The sequence below is a fragment of the Hylaeus volcanicus genome, chromosome 6 (assembly GCF_026283585.1).
Source record: "Hylaeus volcanicus isolate JK05 chromosome 6, UHH_iyHylVolc1.0_haploid, whole genome shotgun sequence".
In the NCBI taxonomy this organism is placed as follows: Eukaryota; Metazoa; Arthropoda; class Insecta; order Hymenoptera; family Colletidae; genus Hylaeus; species Hylaeus volcanicus.
In genome coordinates this window covers 5,160,041-5,174,125 of record NC_071981.1, presented here as the reverse complement: position 1 = coordinate 5,174,125, position 14,085 = coordinate 5,160,041, and the positions used below count along the sequence as shown (strand labels likewise).

Below are 14,085 nucleotides of genomic sequence, written 5' to 3'. Positions count from 1 at the left end.
CTTTCCGGCCGAGAACAACGCTGGCGATGGCCTCGAGTCGCTCGCGAGAACCTTGCAAACACTCAACCCCTTCAAGAAACGAATTTCAAAGCAAAGTAGTTTAATCTTTGCTCGAAGATAAACTAAAATTCCAATTGGTATTGGTCTAGTGACATCTATTAATAATAATTTTCGTTTGTTCTAGTGAGCATAAACGTGAGCCTCTAGCCGAATAGCTTCATAATTATAACCCTTTGCACTTGCAATTGTTTTAAAGAAACTGCTTCTTTAGTGACCTAACAATGCAAAGGGTTAATATTGTTACGATGGTTTCCGTATTACGTCATTGTGAAATTTAGTCGTGGTCAGTTAAATTTATCGAGAATTGTAGTGGTTAACTCCGTTGTACAGTATTTCAAGTAACCAAACGAAAACCCTTGTGCCGGTATTCTTGAAGAGGTTGAGGTTTATTTCTCTAGTATGGGCCGGTCGAGAGGTGCCATTGTTGTAGAGAGTTTACACGGTTCCCGAGGACTCTACCTGCTTTTGTGAGCTGTCGAAAGAACAGGTAGATTTCCTCGGAGGACCTAACCTTGAAATTCCCCAGTATTATCCATGTACATCCTTCGTCGAAATTATTTTCGTAAACGGTACATATTCCGTTTAAAGCAACGTGAAGTTTCAACGTAAAATTTCAACTTTTCGTACCTTATGGCACCTGTAGAAAGGGAAAGAAGAAAGTTGCGGAGCCTCTGGAGCAACCACGCGATCGCAGAAAATCATGACGTATTCGTCGAAAGCACTGGACCCCAGCAAAGCCAAACACCCACCTACACACACGTACTAGCCCACACCACGTCCGGAAACACGTAAAAATCTACACGTCCACGCCAAGACCACGACACGTCCGCGAGTAAACGAAAAACTGAGACGAAAATATTCGAGGAATGAGTCACGACGCGTTCAAACTGTACAACGGTCGAACGAAGACTATGAGAATTCGGTAGGACGCCTAACCAAGGGCGTGTCATGACCTGCTCGAGGTTTTCCGTCGGCGCACAGTGCACTGGACATATGGAAGATATGGAGAAAAATCAAATGAGTCGTTGGGCAATGTTTTTAATTTTTTATTTTTTTAAATTACATATAATAAACTTATTAAAAGTGTTTTTCAAACAATTACGAATTATTCAGAGTCATCGGTATCCGAATCAATCGACAAGTTTGAAATAAAATTTTGTAAACTCTCATCTGTAACTTTTTCTGAACTATCACTTAACTTGAAATAATTCGAAGTAAATTTAAAAATTTCCAAATTCCTAGCATTGCTCGGAACGGAACGCCACTTAATGAAAATATCGTTGTTCGTTAATAGCGTGTTTTCTAAAACAAAATTTTATTACAATTAGAGGGGCGAATTGGGGCAGAATTTTCTTTCATAATCTTTTACTAGGCAATCCAATAAAGAATCTCGACTAAAAATCCTAGAGACGGTTTTACCTTCTTTGAGAAAAATCAATTTCAAACTTTTGTTCAGAAGAAAAGGAGATAGTGACAAATTTGAAGTTATAAAAAATGGAAAAGTGTTGAAAATAGTTCAAAATTATTTACCACACAGCGTGAGACTCGTTTTGAATACGATAAAAAATAATAAGGAAAGCTGAATAAATGTTTTCGGTTGGAGAATTTTTCGTAAGCTTTAAACTCAGTGGCGCCACTATGGAGAGTGAGAGGTACTACACAACTGTGATCTCCAGGAAAAGGCGCGAAATACAATTGTACTTACTAATCCCAGTAGCTAAACAAAAATTTTCGAAAACTTTTTTTTGTACTTTTGTCCATCGTTCGATGCACTGTGCGGCGTTCCGATCAATTGTTTATACTACCGCGTGGTTTGTATAGACGAGGTTGTTGGATTCGTACACAAAGACAATCTCGCCGTTTGAGGTTCGTTTTCAAGTGACATCGAATCTTATAGTTTCATTTTTAGAAAAGGACTTTAAAAAGGGCTACTGGTTAACTTGGTAAAATATACATCAACATTCTTTCGTTTCATTATATTTCAAACAGTTTCAGATCAAGACTGGTGTCCAGTGGTTTATTGATTAAAATAAATATTTTGATTAAAATAAATATTTTGATTAAAATAAATATTTTGATTGAAAGATAGTATTTCCTTTCGAAATTGCAAGAAATGTTATCTTCGAGATAATATATTCCCAGTTATATTATACATATTCAGGATACCTCTGGTTTTATTATCCTGAATAATATTGTCCATGAGAACCATTTCGTGGTGGGTTATTTATGCGTCATGTTTTCTCCCATTACTGCATAACATGATTCGTATTTATTTATGCAAGAACAAAAATGTTGGAATTGTTTCAAGAGTAAAAATATTAAAATCCATTCACTATTTTACTATTTATCTTTAAATTCTTAATTAAATAAACATATTACAAGGTAGAATTCAAAGAGGAACTATGGGTAGAGATTCTAAGGTGGTTCGTCGCCATCGGTGCTGAACCACCTTTGCCTTTCTCCTCTTCTTGCGCGCATAACTGCATATCGTAGCTACATCTCAGCCCTGGGAGAGCCCCGAGGCACGTCTTCACAATACTGCATTACGATACCACCCCATTTGCACCCCTTCCTTTTCTTTCCAGCCCCCTGTCTCGACAGCCACCCCTAGCTGGGGGAATTGCTGTTGAAGGTTCGAGGCGACGCAAGATGGAGGGCGATCCTTCGAAATGAGATCGAAAGTAGGCTCGCGACGCGAATCAGAAGAGAAACGAGATTCACGCACGGCACCTCTTTGTGTCCCACCCCCGTATGCTCAGTCACCATTTCCCTCGGAACAAAAGAAAAAGAAAATGGGAGAGGAAGGACAAGTTCCTCTTCGTTGAAATACTGTTATTGGGAATTTAGGTCGCGTGATTCTTTTCTCCTGTTTTAAACCCCCACCACGCGGAGCTTGAAATAGCGTCGCGACGCTCTCCGAGCTAACCGAATTGATACGTTTCCTCTTCTTCCACTCGCCACCCCTTTATTCTTCGATTCTTGAGAAGCTAACTTTGTAATTTTTAAAAATGGACCTCGATTTTTAGCTTTGCAGTTCTAGGAATTGAGTAACTAATCGTAATTAATCGAAATTATTGTTTGGTGAATGTTTTACCAACATTTTATTGGAAGATTTTTAAAGTTGAGGAAGTTACGTTCAATATTATACTTTTTTTTTTTTTTTTTTTGGACCTATCGTGTCAAGTAGCCAATTTTCTCGGAGATATCCAAGCCTCTCAAACTATCAAGGTATCTCTTCAATTAATTCCCATCGTCTTGGCTCGATCATCGCAGGAATCGTTTCGGTTCTGACGATTTACCGTCACGCCTCGATTAAAGCGCACTCTGGTGCACTCGATTGATTCTCAATCGAAGTTGGACGAGCAATCAGGACGCCTGAACAACGATGTTATCAATTACTTTATCCGAGGTGTCGCTAACTCAAAGCGGGCGCTCTTTGAGAAGGGGACACAAAGAAGAAAAGTAACGGTTACTTAATTGAATCCAAACCCTGCAATTCCTTTGACATTCCAAATCCAATTTCACAAAAACGACTTGCACAACTTTATTATGTGTTACACTCTATCGAAATTTAAACTCGTATACCAAATTTTCTACTAAAGTGAGCTATAAATAGATACTGTAAAATTTTACTAAAAATTGCGTGCCACAAAAAAGATCCCTGGTACTTCTCCCAGTATCCTCCGTACTTGCATATTGCGTAAAGCTTAGAGTGACTTGCAACTTCGTTGGAACAAGCAAAAGGATTGAATCAATCTCAGTGCATCCAGCAAACGGAAAGATAAGCAAAGTTCTCAAACGAACAGGTCAAAGTGCTTGATAACTCACTGGTTTATCATTTTTGCTACTGACTTTAGTGCTAATTACCCAGTATACATAAGGAAAGGCTATACAGATAACTAGAGAAGCGTTCCTCTCATTCGTTGGAGTCCTCGTCGCCCACTTGTTGAAGTTTCCTTCAATGTTTGTGAAAAAAAAAGCGAATAAATATCCCGCCTCGAATGGTGGCCCTTTTATTGACTACGGAAATACCTTGTCCAGAGGGGAGTTGCATATCCATGCGCGCAGGATCGCTAAATACTTCTCTCAGGAGCCACTCAGTTTAATCTTTTGCACCCTAAATTTTTATTGAATTTTTAATCTAGTGACTCGCTATTCCTCTAAGTCTCTTTTAAATAATTGTGGTAGTTGGTATCGAATATCTGATCCTGGTTCTACTGATCCTCAAGACGGGAGAGATCTAACCTGGCGGTGATTCGCCAGCAATGAAAACGAGAAGACCTGGGTCGATCGTGGCAAGACAGGTGTGCCTAACGCAATTCCCCGGCGCAGGCAAGGGAGCAGAAAATGATGTTCCAAGCCCTTGGAAACGGGGATCGCACGATCGAGCGGAAAGCCTCAGTTTGTTCAGGATTCTCGATCGGCAGATGCGTTTCCGCGAGTGTAGGATCTCCCACTCCTCCCCTTCTCCCTCTTTGCACCCCTCTCTCGACACCTGTCGATCGTGGGAGGATTAAAGAGGATGCCGCGGTAGACACGGCGGGATTTAAAGCGTCTTCCTCCTTCCCCTGTCGCAAACCTCCGTAAACAGCCGAGTGGGAGAGAATGAGGAAATGAAAAAGAGAGGAGGGAAGGGTGTAGTTCGTACCAAGGTTCGGGGTTTTCGGTAGGAAACTCCCTCCTGTTTACACGGTAAACGTTGGAAGTGATTCACCGCGGCTAAATCTGTTTCCGATTCACTGGACCAGTCCAAGGGCGCCAGGCCAGGCTCGCGCCCATGGTCGTTTGCAAGTATTAACCATCGGCGACCACGGGCAAACTGTGTGGGTTGTAGTGCAATTCCTCTCGGGTGATCAGAACCAACAAGATATTAGCGCGTATAAATTAACTCTTGATCTTTTCCCCAAAATTAAATATCCGAGAGTCTGTCCCCCAACGAAATAAATCTTGTATCTGAAATCTGAGTCTATGGACTCGCAATCATGTGACCATATTGTTTCATACGCCAAGCTGAGACTACCGGTAAAGTTTATCGATGATTTTACTTAGTAGTCTTGGTATTAAACCTAGCAGGTTCGCTAGCAAAGCTACCTAGCAAACTCTGTGTTCGAGACCTGGATCGATTAGTCAACGTCTTCGTAGATATTGTAGCAAATACCGCCTAGAGTCTATCGACAATGCCAGCCTAGCCAATGCAACCGTATTGCTCTATATTCCCAGATGAGCTAACAAATGGATCCATTAAGGATTTCGCTTAGGATTCCCGGTATTAAACCTAGTTCTGAGAGCGTGTTCGCCACCTAGTGAACTCTGTCTTAGCTCTAAGCCTGACAATAGGCTCAGGGCTAGCTCCGCTTTATGCCATTAACCGGCACCAGTTAATCCCGCAATGGGGCATTAGGGTATGATAGAGAACACGACTCACCATAGTGTCTTTGATGTGTTCAACCGGTTGCAGGAGGACCGTTGTAGCGCCTAGCGGTCGGTGATGCTGGTGCTGTTGCTGTTGATGGTGGTGCTGCTGCTGCTGCTGATGATGGTGATGGTGGTGCTGGTGGTGGTGCGGGTTGCAGTTGGCGATGTTCGTGCAGGTGCAGCTGCAGGCCAAGTTGCAGGCTTGCTGGCCGGCGAAGAGATGTCCTACCAGGCCGGGGGTGATCGCTGCTGCCGCCGCGTTGTTGATGCTGCTCAGCAGGGGCGGAGGCAGGGACACCGCACCACCCGGTATGAACGGGTACGAATGAAAATACGTGGTGATGGAGGAACGTGCCTCGTCGGCGCCGATGGTATCCGCGAGCCAAGACTTGCTTGGTTGGGGTAGGAAGCCGCGGTTCCCGGTCGCGGCCAACGACTGCAGGCTCCAGAAGAACCTGGTGCGTTCCTGTGCGCTCCAGGCGCGTTCCTGTGCGTTCAAGGCACGTTCCAAAGACGTCTGATAACGAGATTCCGTCTTGCTAGGTCGGGTTAACTCGCACGACGGCCACCACAGTTTGACCGATTCTCGTGCCCCCTCTATGTCCTCGCGATCGACGCGCTGGACGCTCGAGGAGGTCGAACGCTCGGCCGACGATATCGGTACGGTCGCCTCTAACGGGCTGGTTTTTACTTTCCCTGGATCGACTTCCGTCGTTGATCCACCGGTTGGTATAGTCGTTCGGACGTGGGACGCACTCGGCGAGTCCTTAGGTCTCGAGGAAACTGACCCTTCTCGCTTAAACCTTACTTGCTAGCTTACGCTTAGGCGTATGAAATTTTTATCGTATAACAGTGCAGTCGCGACACATAGAGAGTCCGGAGACCGGTAAACCTAAGCGATAGTGTCGGATAGACCTAGGTTACCCTAAGTTGAGCGTGACGCGCGCTCAACGGTACAAAGTGATGATTGTCAGCAGGTGAGCGAGTAGTCTGAAGATGTCGCGGACAGGCCGTGCAAAGGTAAAAACAGGAGGGGGTGTGGGGAGTGGGATATACAATATACACGGCGTATAAATGTGTGTCAAGTGCGGGGGGGAGGGGGGGAGCGTTAAAAGGAGACGAAGACGCGCTGACCCGCTCGTGGAGTCCTCCTCGCGCAGCTCGCTCGTACGTTAATTGAAACGACGTAGGTACGTGTTATTACTTGTTTTGTTTTTGCTTCTAAAGTTCCTGCCTCTTATCCGAACAGCGGTTGAACGCGATATGCGCCGGCTGCGTCGAAAGGTACGGCGATTAAAAAGAGCTAGCTAGAGCTAGTCGAATACCCTAAGAGAGCTAGCTGAAAATGATTGTCACGAAGATTGACAGAGAACGCCCCTGACCTATGGGGCACAGGGAAGAAACGACAGGCTCCCGTTTGTTTCGTTCTTGAACTGGGTCGCTCGTTGAACGGCAACGTGGCCCGACGTTTGGATATGTGCGAGGATTGTATACATGTAAACGTATGTATACAAGTGTAAATATATATAATATGTCGTATGTAAATATATATATATAGAGGTAAATATATATATATATATATAGAAGTATATGTACATATATATCTATGTAGATACAGAGCGTGTACACGCGTAGAGTCGGTACAGAGGCTGGAGATCACATGAAGACACGCTTCCTCGTGGAGGGAGGGGGTAGGGAAGAAGGGGGGAGGGTGGAGAGAAACCTTTTTCGCGAACTTCCCTCTTCTCGTTTCACGATTATATGCCCAACCCGCTACTGTGCTTGATTGTCTTGACGCGATTCTCTTTAATTCGATCAGTCGCTCATGATTCACGCGCGACCATCTCTCCTTACATACTTAATTACTTTAGATAGCCTAATTACTTACTGAAAAACGTCCGTTAAACGTCTAATGAATTACGAAGTCGAGCCACTTTCCTCGGTTTCCTTTATGTTTCTAATTAACCGCGTCTAAATCCTCGCCGACTCAACGTCCCCCCTTTGGTACCCTAGCTGGATCATCCGACGTCCGAATGACTACGATATCTAGCTGTCGACGAATCGCGGCCCGCCGCGCAACGAAAAATATAAATCTCTGAGAAATCTCTCGGCCTCGCGTCCTCCCTCGACGATTTTCCTCCTTCTCTTTCTCTGTTTGGGTACTCTCAACGATCCGCTTTAAGATCCTCCTGCTCCAGATCCGTGCTCGGTCGTCTCCTCCTCTGTCCGCTCGATTTCTCTTGGAGCGAGTCGGGAGCTCCTCGGTTGCGAAACGAGGACGACCTTGAACCCGTCCGAGTTCAGGGCGGCGAGCTTCCTCCGAGCCGACTGGTTCTCTCACTGCTCGCGAGGACTCGCGTTCGACACACACAGACACACACACACACACACGGTCGGAGGGGAGGAGGACAGCGAGAAGTGTGGTGGCAGAGCGTGTGCATGCATGCGCCAGATACGGAGACGCCGGGACGCTGGCCTCCCAAGAGGATAAGAATCGAAGATTCTCGGACGCGCGGCGTCGCGTCGTATCACGTGCCGTCCCGGCGGTGTTGAAGCGTTCACCTCTCCGTTCCTGATGGCTGCCTGAGTCTGGCGAGGGTGACTCGGGCTGGCACGCGCGCGTGGCCGCCGGCGGACAGACGGTGCGGGTAAACAGAGCGGCGGTGGCGGACTACGAGCGCGATCGGTGCCGAACAACGAGGCGGACCGGCGACGGCGAGAGAGGGAAGATATAGGAGAGAACGAAACGTAAAGAGGGGAAGAGAGACAGAGATAGAGCGCGCGCGTGTGTGTCTGTCTGTGTGCACGTGTGCGCTGGTTGCCGGATACTGCGGAGAACCGACCACTGGCAGGTGAAAGAGAGAAGGAGAGGAGAGAGTGTGTGTGCGTGTAGGTGTAGGTGTGTGTAGGTGTATGTGTATGTGTGCGTGTGTGTGAGGCGGTGTGTGTGTGTGTACGTGAGAGAGTAACTCGGAGGTGGGAACGATTAAAGAGCGTCCTACTCGATCGCCTAGCTTGACACAACTGAGGAGCGTCTCTCTCGCGGCGCCCGCGTAGGCCTCCGCAGCCGCCGCCGCCGCCGCCGTCGCCGCAGCCGGGTCGCGTCGCGGCTTTCAAACGCTGCCCCCTGCTCCTCGCAACCCGGCGACGCGATCATCGCCAATCCCGAGCCAGAACCCGCCGACGAGTCGCGAACCCGCACGAGTACCGTCGAGTCTGCGCCGATGTTCACCACGACGCCGCTGGCGGTACCCGCTCCGCCTCCGTCTCCGCCGCCCGCGTCGGAGGACCGTCTCTACTAACCCTGTTTCGTTCAACTTCGCCTCTTTTTCGACTCGTCTTCCCCCACATCGGGGGATCCCCTGGATGGACGCGAGCGGATTCGCGAGCGCGACGCGCTCTGGAGCTCGGGGGACATCTTTTGGGGGCAGTGTTTTGATTAAGGGTTGAAAACGATTATGGTATCGATTTTGAAGCAGTTGTAGATTAAAAGACTCTTAGGCTAGATTGGTACGGTTCCAGGAAATAAAATGACACTGTTGTGTTCTCTTTTGGAAACTCTATATTAATTACTCTGTTGTATTTAGGACTGGAATGAGCCTATAAGGTACTTTCTCCGTCTTTGTTTCTTTTTTTTTATCTGATTTTCTTTATCGTTTCCATGGACTTTGGAGTTTCCGCTTTCCCTCGTTTTCGCCCTATCAACCCTCTTGTTCCAAAGTTTTCAATCTCCCTTCCCGAAACACTTAAACTCGTTCGCCGCCCCTTTGCTCCACTTACGCAGGAAAGTTAACAGAATTCTAACAACCGGTTCCCTATCGGGCCGAGGCTGCTTGAATTTTAACTCGATCGGCCCTCCTGGAGGCTTGGCTAACGAAATTACGGATTCAACGCTTCCCGGAAGTGATTCTGGAATTTCGCGGGAACCTTATAAATTTGAAATTTGTACAGGCTGCTCGGTAAGGAGTCGCGAGCCTCGAGTAACTTTTAAGGTATAGTTAGTCTCAAATTTCGTTAAATATTTCAATTCGTTTTAACCGACTTCGAAAAAGGCACACGATACGTTTATTCAGTTGTTTCCAATTTTGCTTAAACTTAATATAATTAAATCATTAACAAGCCACTCTGTTCTACATATTTATAAATTATGATTATTGACATAAATACGAACGGTTGTGCGCTTCGAGTATTAAACTGATGACTAGGTCGCGTGACCAACAGACCATTGGTAAAAAGTTCAAGAAAGAAGTAGTTTCACCCGCTATCAGGATGGAATTGCCGATGCCAAAGGAAATACCGAAGAAAAAGGAAGTACAGTTCTCTCGAGTATTTGTTCGACTCAGAAATTACAACTACCGAGGTCTGGAAATGGGTGACAACGCGTGGGGTTGAAGAAGAGAGGCAGAATCACGATTCGAGCGTAATCACCCCATGGTCCTCGACGCAGCAGCAAAAACGACAGGAAATTCGCAGTCCAAGAGGACCTTCGATGGGTTCTTCGCAGCCTGATTGTTCAGAAACCGCCCTCATTGGTCAGGATCGATTGCACAATGAACCGATTCACCCTCAGCGAATTCAAGGACGCTCCAACGACCGACTGCCCATGGAAACGGTAACCTGATTAACTACAGTCCATGATTGGTCGAATAACGAACCTGGAGAACACAATTCTAAGGCCGAAGGTTTCAAAGGACTAATTCTAAGGTTAAAACGAGGGGGAAGAAAGTCACTCGATAGAATCGACTAGGTGACTGACGTAATTCTCGACCGGCGAAGTGGGTTCGTTAATTACTGTAAAATCATGAAGTGGGAAATGAAATAATTACTAGCGTCGCAGCTCTTCGGGAATTACACCGATTTCTAATTACAACGAAATAGCAGACACGAGGATACCACCCTCGACTTGGGTGTCATTTTTTACTGTCCCACGCTCCTACAACGTTAACACCGAAGAGGTCTGAATTTTTTAAAGAGACGCCTTCAACACGGGTTCCATTTACCCTCTGGATGAAACTCGAACCTTTGTGTAATTCCATTACAAAAGTAGACGCTGCCTCGGTTTATGTTACCATTCGCCTGGAAAAGGAATCCTGGCTTGATAAGTACTATGTTAAGAATCGTGTCAAAAGACATAGCAAAATGTCATAATTTTTCTGTTGCAAATCGATGAGTCGATTGAACGCCGAATCGTACCTTCAACGACAGCATTCGATAACAAATTTTTATAATAAATGTGCTGCAATATACGTAGCTTTTGTTCGTTTATTCAAAATGGGGCCAAACCGGCGACGCCAGGGGTAATTTAATTAACTTACCAAGCTATCAGCTACGTGCCAAACGAAACGGAATCAAAGAGCCTAAGAATCTTACCTGCAACAAAAATTAATATACGACTTTTGATTTAGTCAGTCGATTTGAGCAAAGCGAGAAAAAAAAACACTAATTGGCAATTCTAAAGCCGAATTTGCTTGAATTTCCTTGAATGGCATATAAAACTGACAGAAATTAATGTACCCTTAAAATTCTAAATATTGACACTAATTGATAAAATTCGCCACCTAATTTTCCGACAGGCCGATATAAAAATGTAAGAAACGACGGTTCGAAGATTTTTAAGCTCGACTTACCCTCTTAATGCGATGGCAAACGAAATCGCGAGGCGTTGGAGCGATCGTTAATCCTGCCGTGCCGACGACTTAATACGTTGGGCAAACCGTTTCGTACGGGGGCTGTAGCATCACCCCCATCGCCCCCACCCCTCCCCCCCCCCTCGCCAACCGCTCACACCCCCGATTGCTCCTGAGAATCGACCCTAAGTCCCGGTGAAATTACTCCGGGGTAAGCAGTATGCAGATCGCAAAATCGCGACATACGTTAAGGATTAACTCGGAGTCGGCGCGGCGTCGCGCGGCGAACAGCCACGGCTAAAGAGGATCTACGAAATCAGGAGATCGAAATGTCCCTGGGAATCCTACTTAACTTACTTCGTCCTGTGTATCTGTTTACTCTACAGTTTGTGGAACGGCTAATTCGTCGCTGCGCGCCGAGGATTCTCGGGTTAACAGGCACAATTTCTTCACCGAAATCAGTACTTAGATAATGATGCTACCTTTTAGATGTAACACCCAACCTAAACTTGTTACAGAGTCATTCTTTTAGTATAATCAGTACTTAGGTAAAGACGTTACGTCTCAGTTATGAGATCAAACCTGGACTTGAATATTAATTAACATATTTCTGAAAATCTCGTTTTGCTCGCCTAAAGTTTTTAATATACGCGTTAGCGAAAAAGTCTACCGAATAACTTTTTCAAATTCAGTGAAAGTGTTTATGTACACGGTGTCGAGTAATAACGGCAGGTAAGAGGGAATAAGAACGCAACAGTCGATCACCAGCATCATCATCGTCATCATCGATTTTGTCCACCGTCGATTTCGTGAATGCCAGTCATCGACGCGGAATTGTGTAACAACGATTTGTCCGCGTTTAGCGGCGTCGTTATCGCGGCATCGGCCGTGCATAATTCTGTTTGAACGAATCATTATTGCGGTCATCCGTATATACGTGCCGGTAAATCCATTTACGGTCCAGCTGGTCGATTGTTCCGCGTGCTGAATTACCAAGGATGATTGATGTCGAGCTGCGGCCACTACGCCAAAATAAAACGCAAGAAACGACAAATCACAATTTTTTGAGCAACACTGACAACGATGCCTACGATATTTTTATTTAAAGAAATGTTTAAGTCATGCGGCATAGAATACATTCAAATAGAATTCTTTCCTTGTGGACAATGTACGCATTAGTCCAAACCTCGTTTGAGTTTTCAACGAAAGTCTGAAACATAATTCACTTTCCAGACGGTCACGTTTAATAATCTTCCCAGAGATTATGTTGCATGCAAGTCGTTCACAGTCTGCGGAGTACAAAAAAGAAACATAAAAATGAAACAAACACCCCTCGGCTGTCCTCACGCGAGCGCTACGTGTTCAAGTTGTCGCCCCTCATCCGGCTGGAGGTTCTCGAGATTTCTTGGCGATTTTATCGCCTCCTGGTCACGCGACTCGCGGGGAACTCGGATTCCTGATATCCTAGGACGTTCCCAATGAAAGGTCACGGAGTTGGGAACCGTGACGGGCGAGAAAGTTTTACGGAAACACGATAAAAACGAACTGGCAATTCCGTCGCGATGATTGATCGTCGCAACGATATTAAGTCCTCGTTTCGCATTGCTAGTTTGTTAGTATAGTGTTAATACTTGATGATTAGTGTAACAATTACGTTCAAAGTAGCCAAAAACCCTCGTTTACCAACTGTTCTTCATATCGAGTCACTTTTCCCATTTTGTATCGCTGTATCGGAGCCGACATTTTGAATTTCTAAATTCTGCGTTCAGATTTGGAATCAGCGCACCCAAAAACCCCTGTATACCAAAATTTCGCGAAAATTGGTCAAAAGGTAAAGTGTACATATTTTATAGACTTTCAGGGGTGGTTTCATCCCCTAAATATACAAATGAAACAAAATAAAAAAATACGTGTCAAATATTTTTCTATGTTTTAGATGCATGCAAAGTTTCAAAACAATCGGACATGGTTACCAACAAATACACGATAGTTCATATTCGGAGGAGCAATAAACAAAACAATTGTTTAACAATATCTAGCAGTGATAATAAGTATGTATCAGATAGAGAAAATTCCACCCTTTAATTTGGTTTTTGTTAGAAGTAAATTGGACGATTCAACGCCGAGCTACGAGAGTTCAAAGTTTCCTAAAAGTTTCCTAATAGTATGATTGGATGAATGAATGATTGACACACTGACCTACATTAATACCCGGAAGTGTTTACGCACTATGTAGTAGTAGATAGTAAAGTAGAAAAAAATCGCAAACACCGTAGTATTTCCTGGACGAAGATGACAACAATCACCCTTACGGGGTTTCCCTTGAATATCTAGAGTACCCTTCGAACGATTTTCGCGAAACTTGGTATACAGAGGTTTTTGGGGTCGCTGATTCCAAATCTGAACTTGGAATTCAAAAATTCAAAATGGCGGCTCCAATATAGCGGAACAAAATACGAAAAGTGCCTCGTGGACTGCAAGGAATCTTCCAAATAACAATGTGATCCAACCGCAATCGTTACAGTTGGCAAGCAAAATCCCATCCCTGAAAATCATCGACCCGTGAACCTGGTGGAGGACAAGGTGAGCAGATTCCCTCGGATTTCAGTTACGTCTACCAAGCAGCAGTTAGGCTGCCGAGAGTAATAGAGCTTGATGCATGGCTCCCAGGATGCGCCACCCCCTCGATGCTCTTCCTCGATTTGCCATTCGTTCTCCTGCCGGAGCAACCCCTCCGTCTTTCTCGACTCCCTTCACGGACTTACTCTTTATTTATTTAAAGCCCGTCACCGGGTTGGCTGCGGCCAGTCGCGGTATCCCCGATGGGAATCGACCGCTCGGAATCGTGTATGCACCGTTGTGTGTGGCTGTATCGAATGTTCGATTGGCCGAACCGATTTCTCGTTACCCGAACAGTTGCCGGTGTTTACTCCCTGCAGGCCGATTGCACCTCCGTCGACCTATCCTAGGCGTTTGCCTTCCG

At 45.4% G+C, this 14,085-nt stretch overlaps 1 protein-coding gene across 8 annotated transcripts in view; it reads right to left on the bottom strand.

The window, feature by feature from the left end:
* LOC128878620 (polypyrimidine tract-binding protein 2) overlaps nucleotides 1-14,085 on the bottom strand; it is a 262,210-nt gene that overhangs the window by 141,999 nt on the left and 106,126 nt on the right. For 2 of the 8 annotated variants that reach the window (XM_054126937.1, XM_054126938.1), the window contains exon 1: nucleotides 5,486-6,285. The exons of the other annotated variants lie outside the window; for them this stretch is intronic. In XM_054126937.1, coding sequence (XP_053982912.1) covers nucleotides 5,486-5,488 — 3 coding nt within the window. In that variant the 5' untranslated portion in view covers nucleotides 5,489-6,285. Of the gene's footprint in view, nucleotides 1-5,485; nucleotides 6,286-14,085 lie in introns of those variants that run through there. 8 annotated transcript variants of the gene reach the window in all.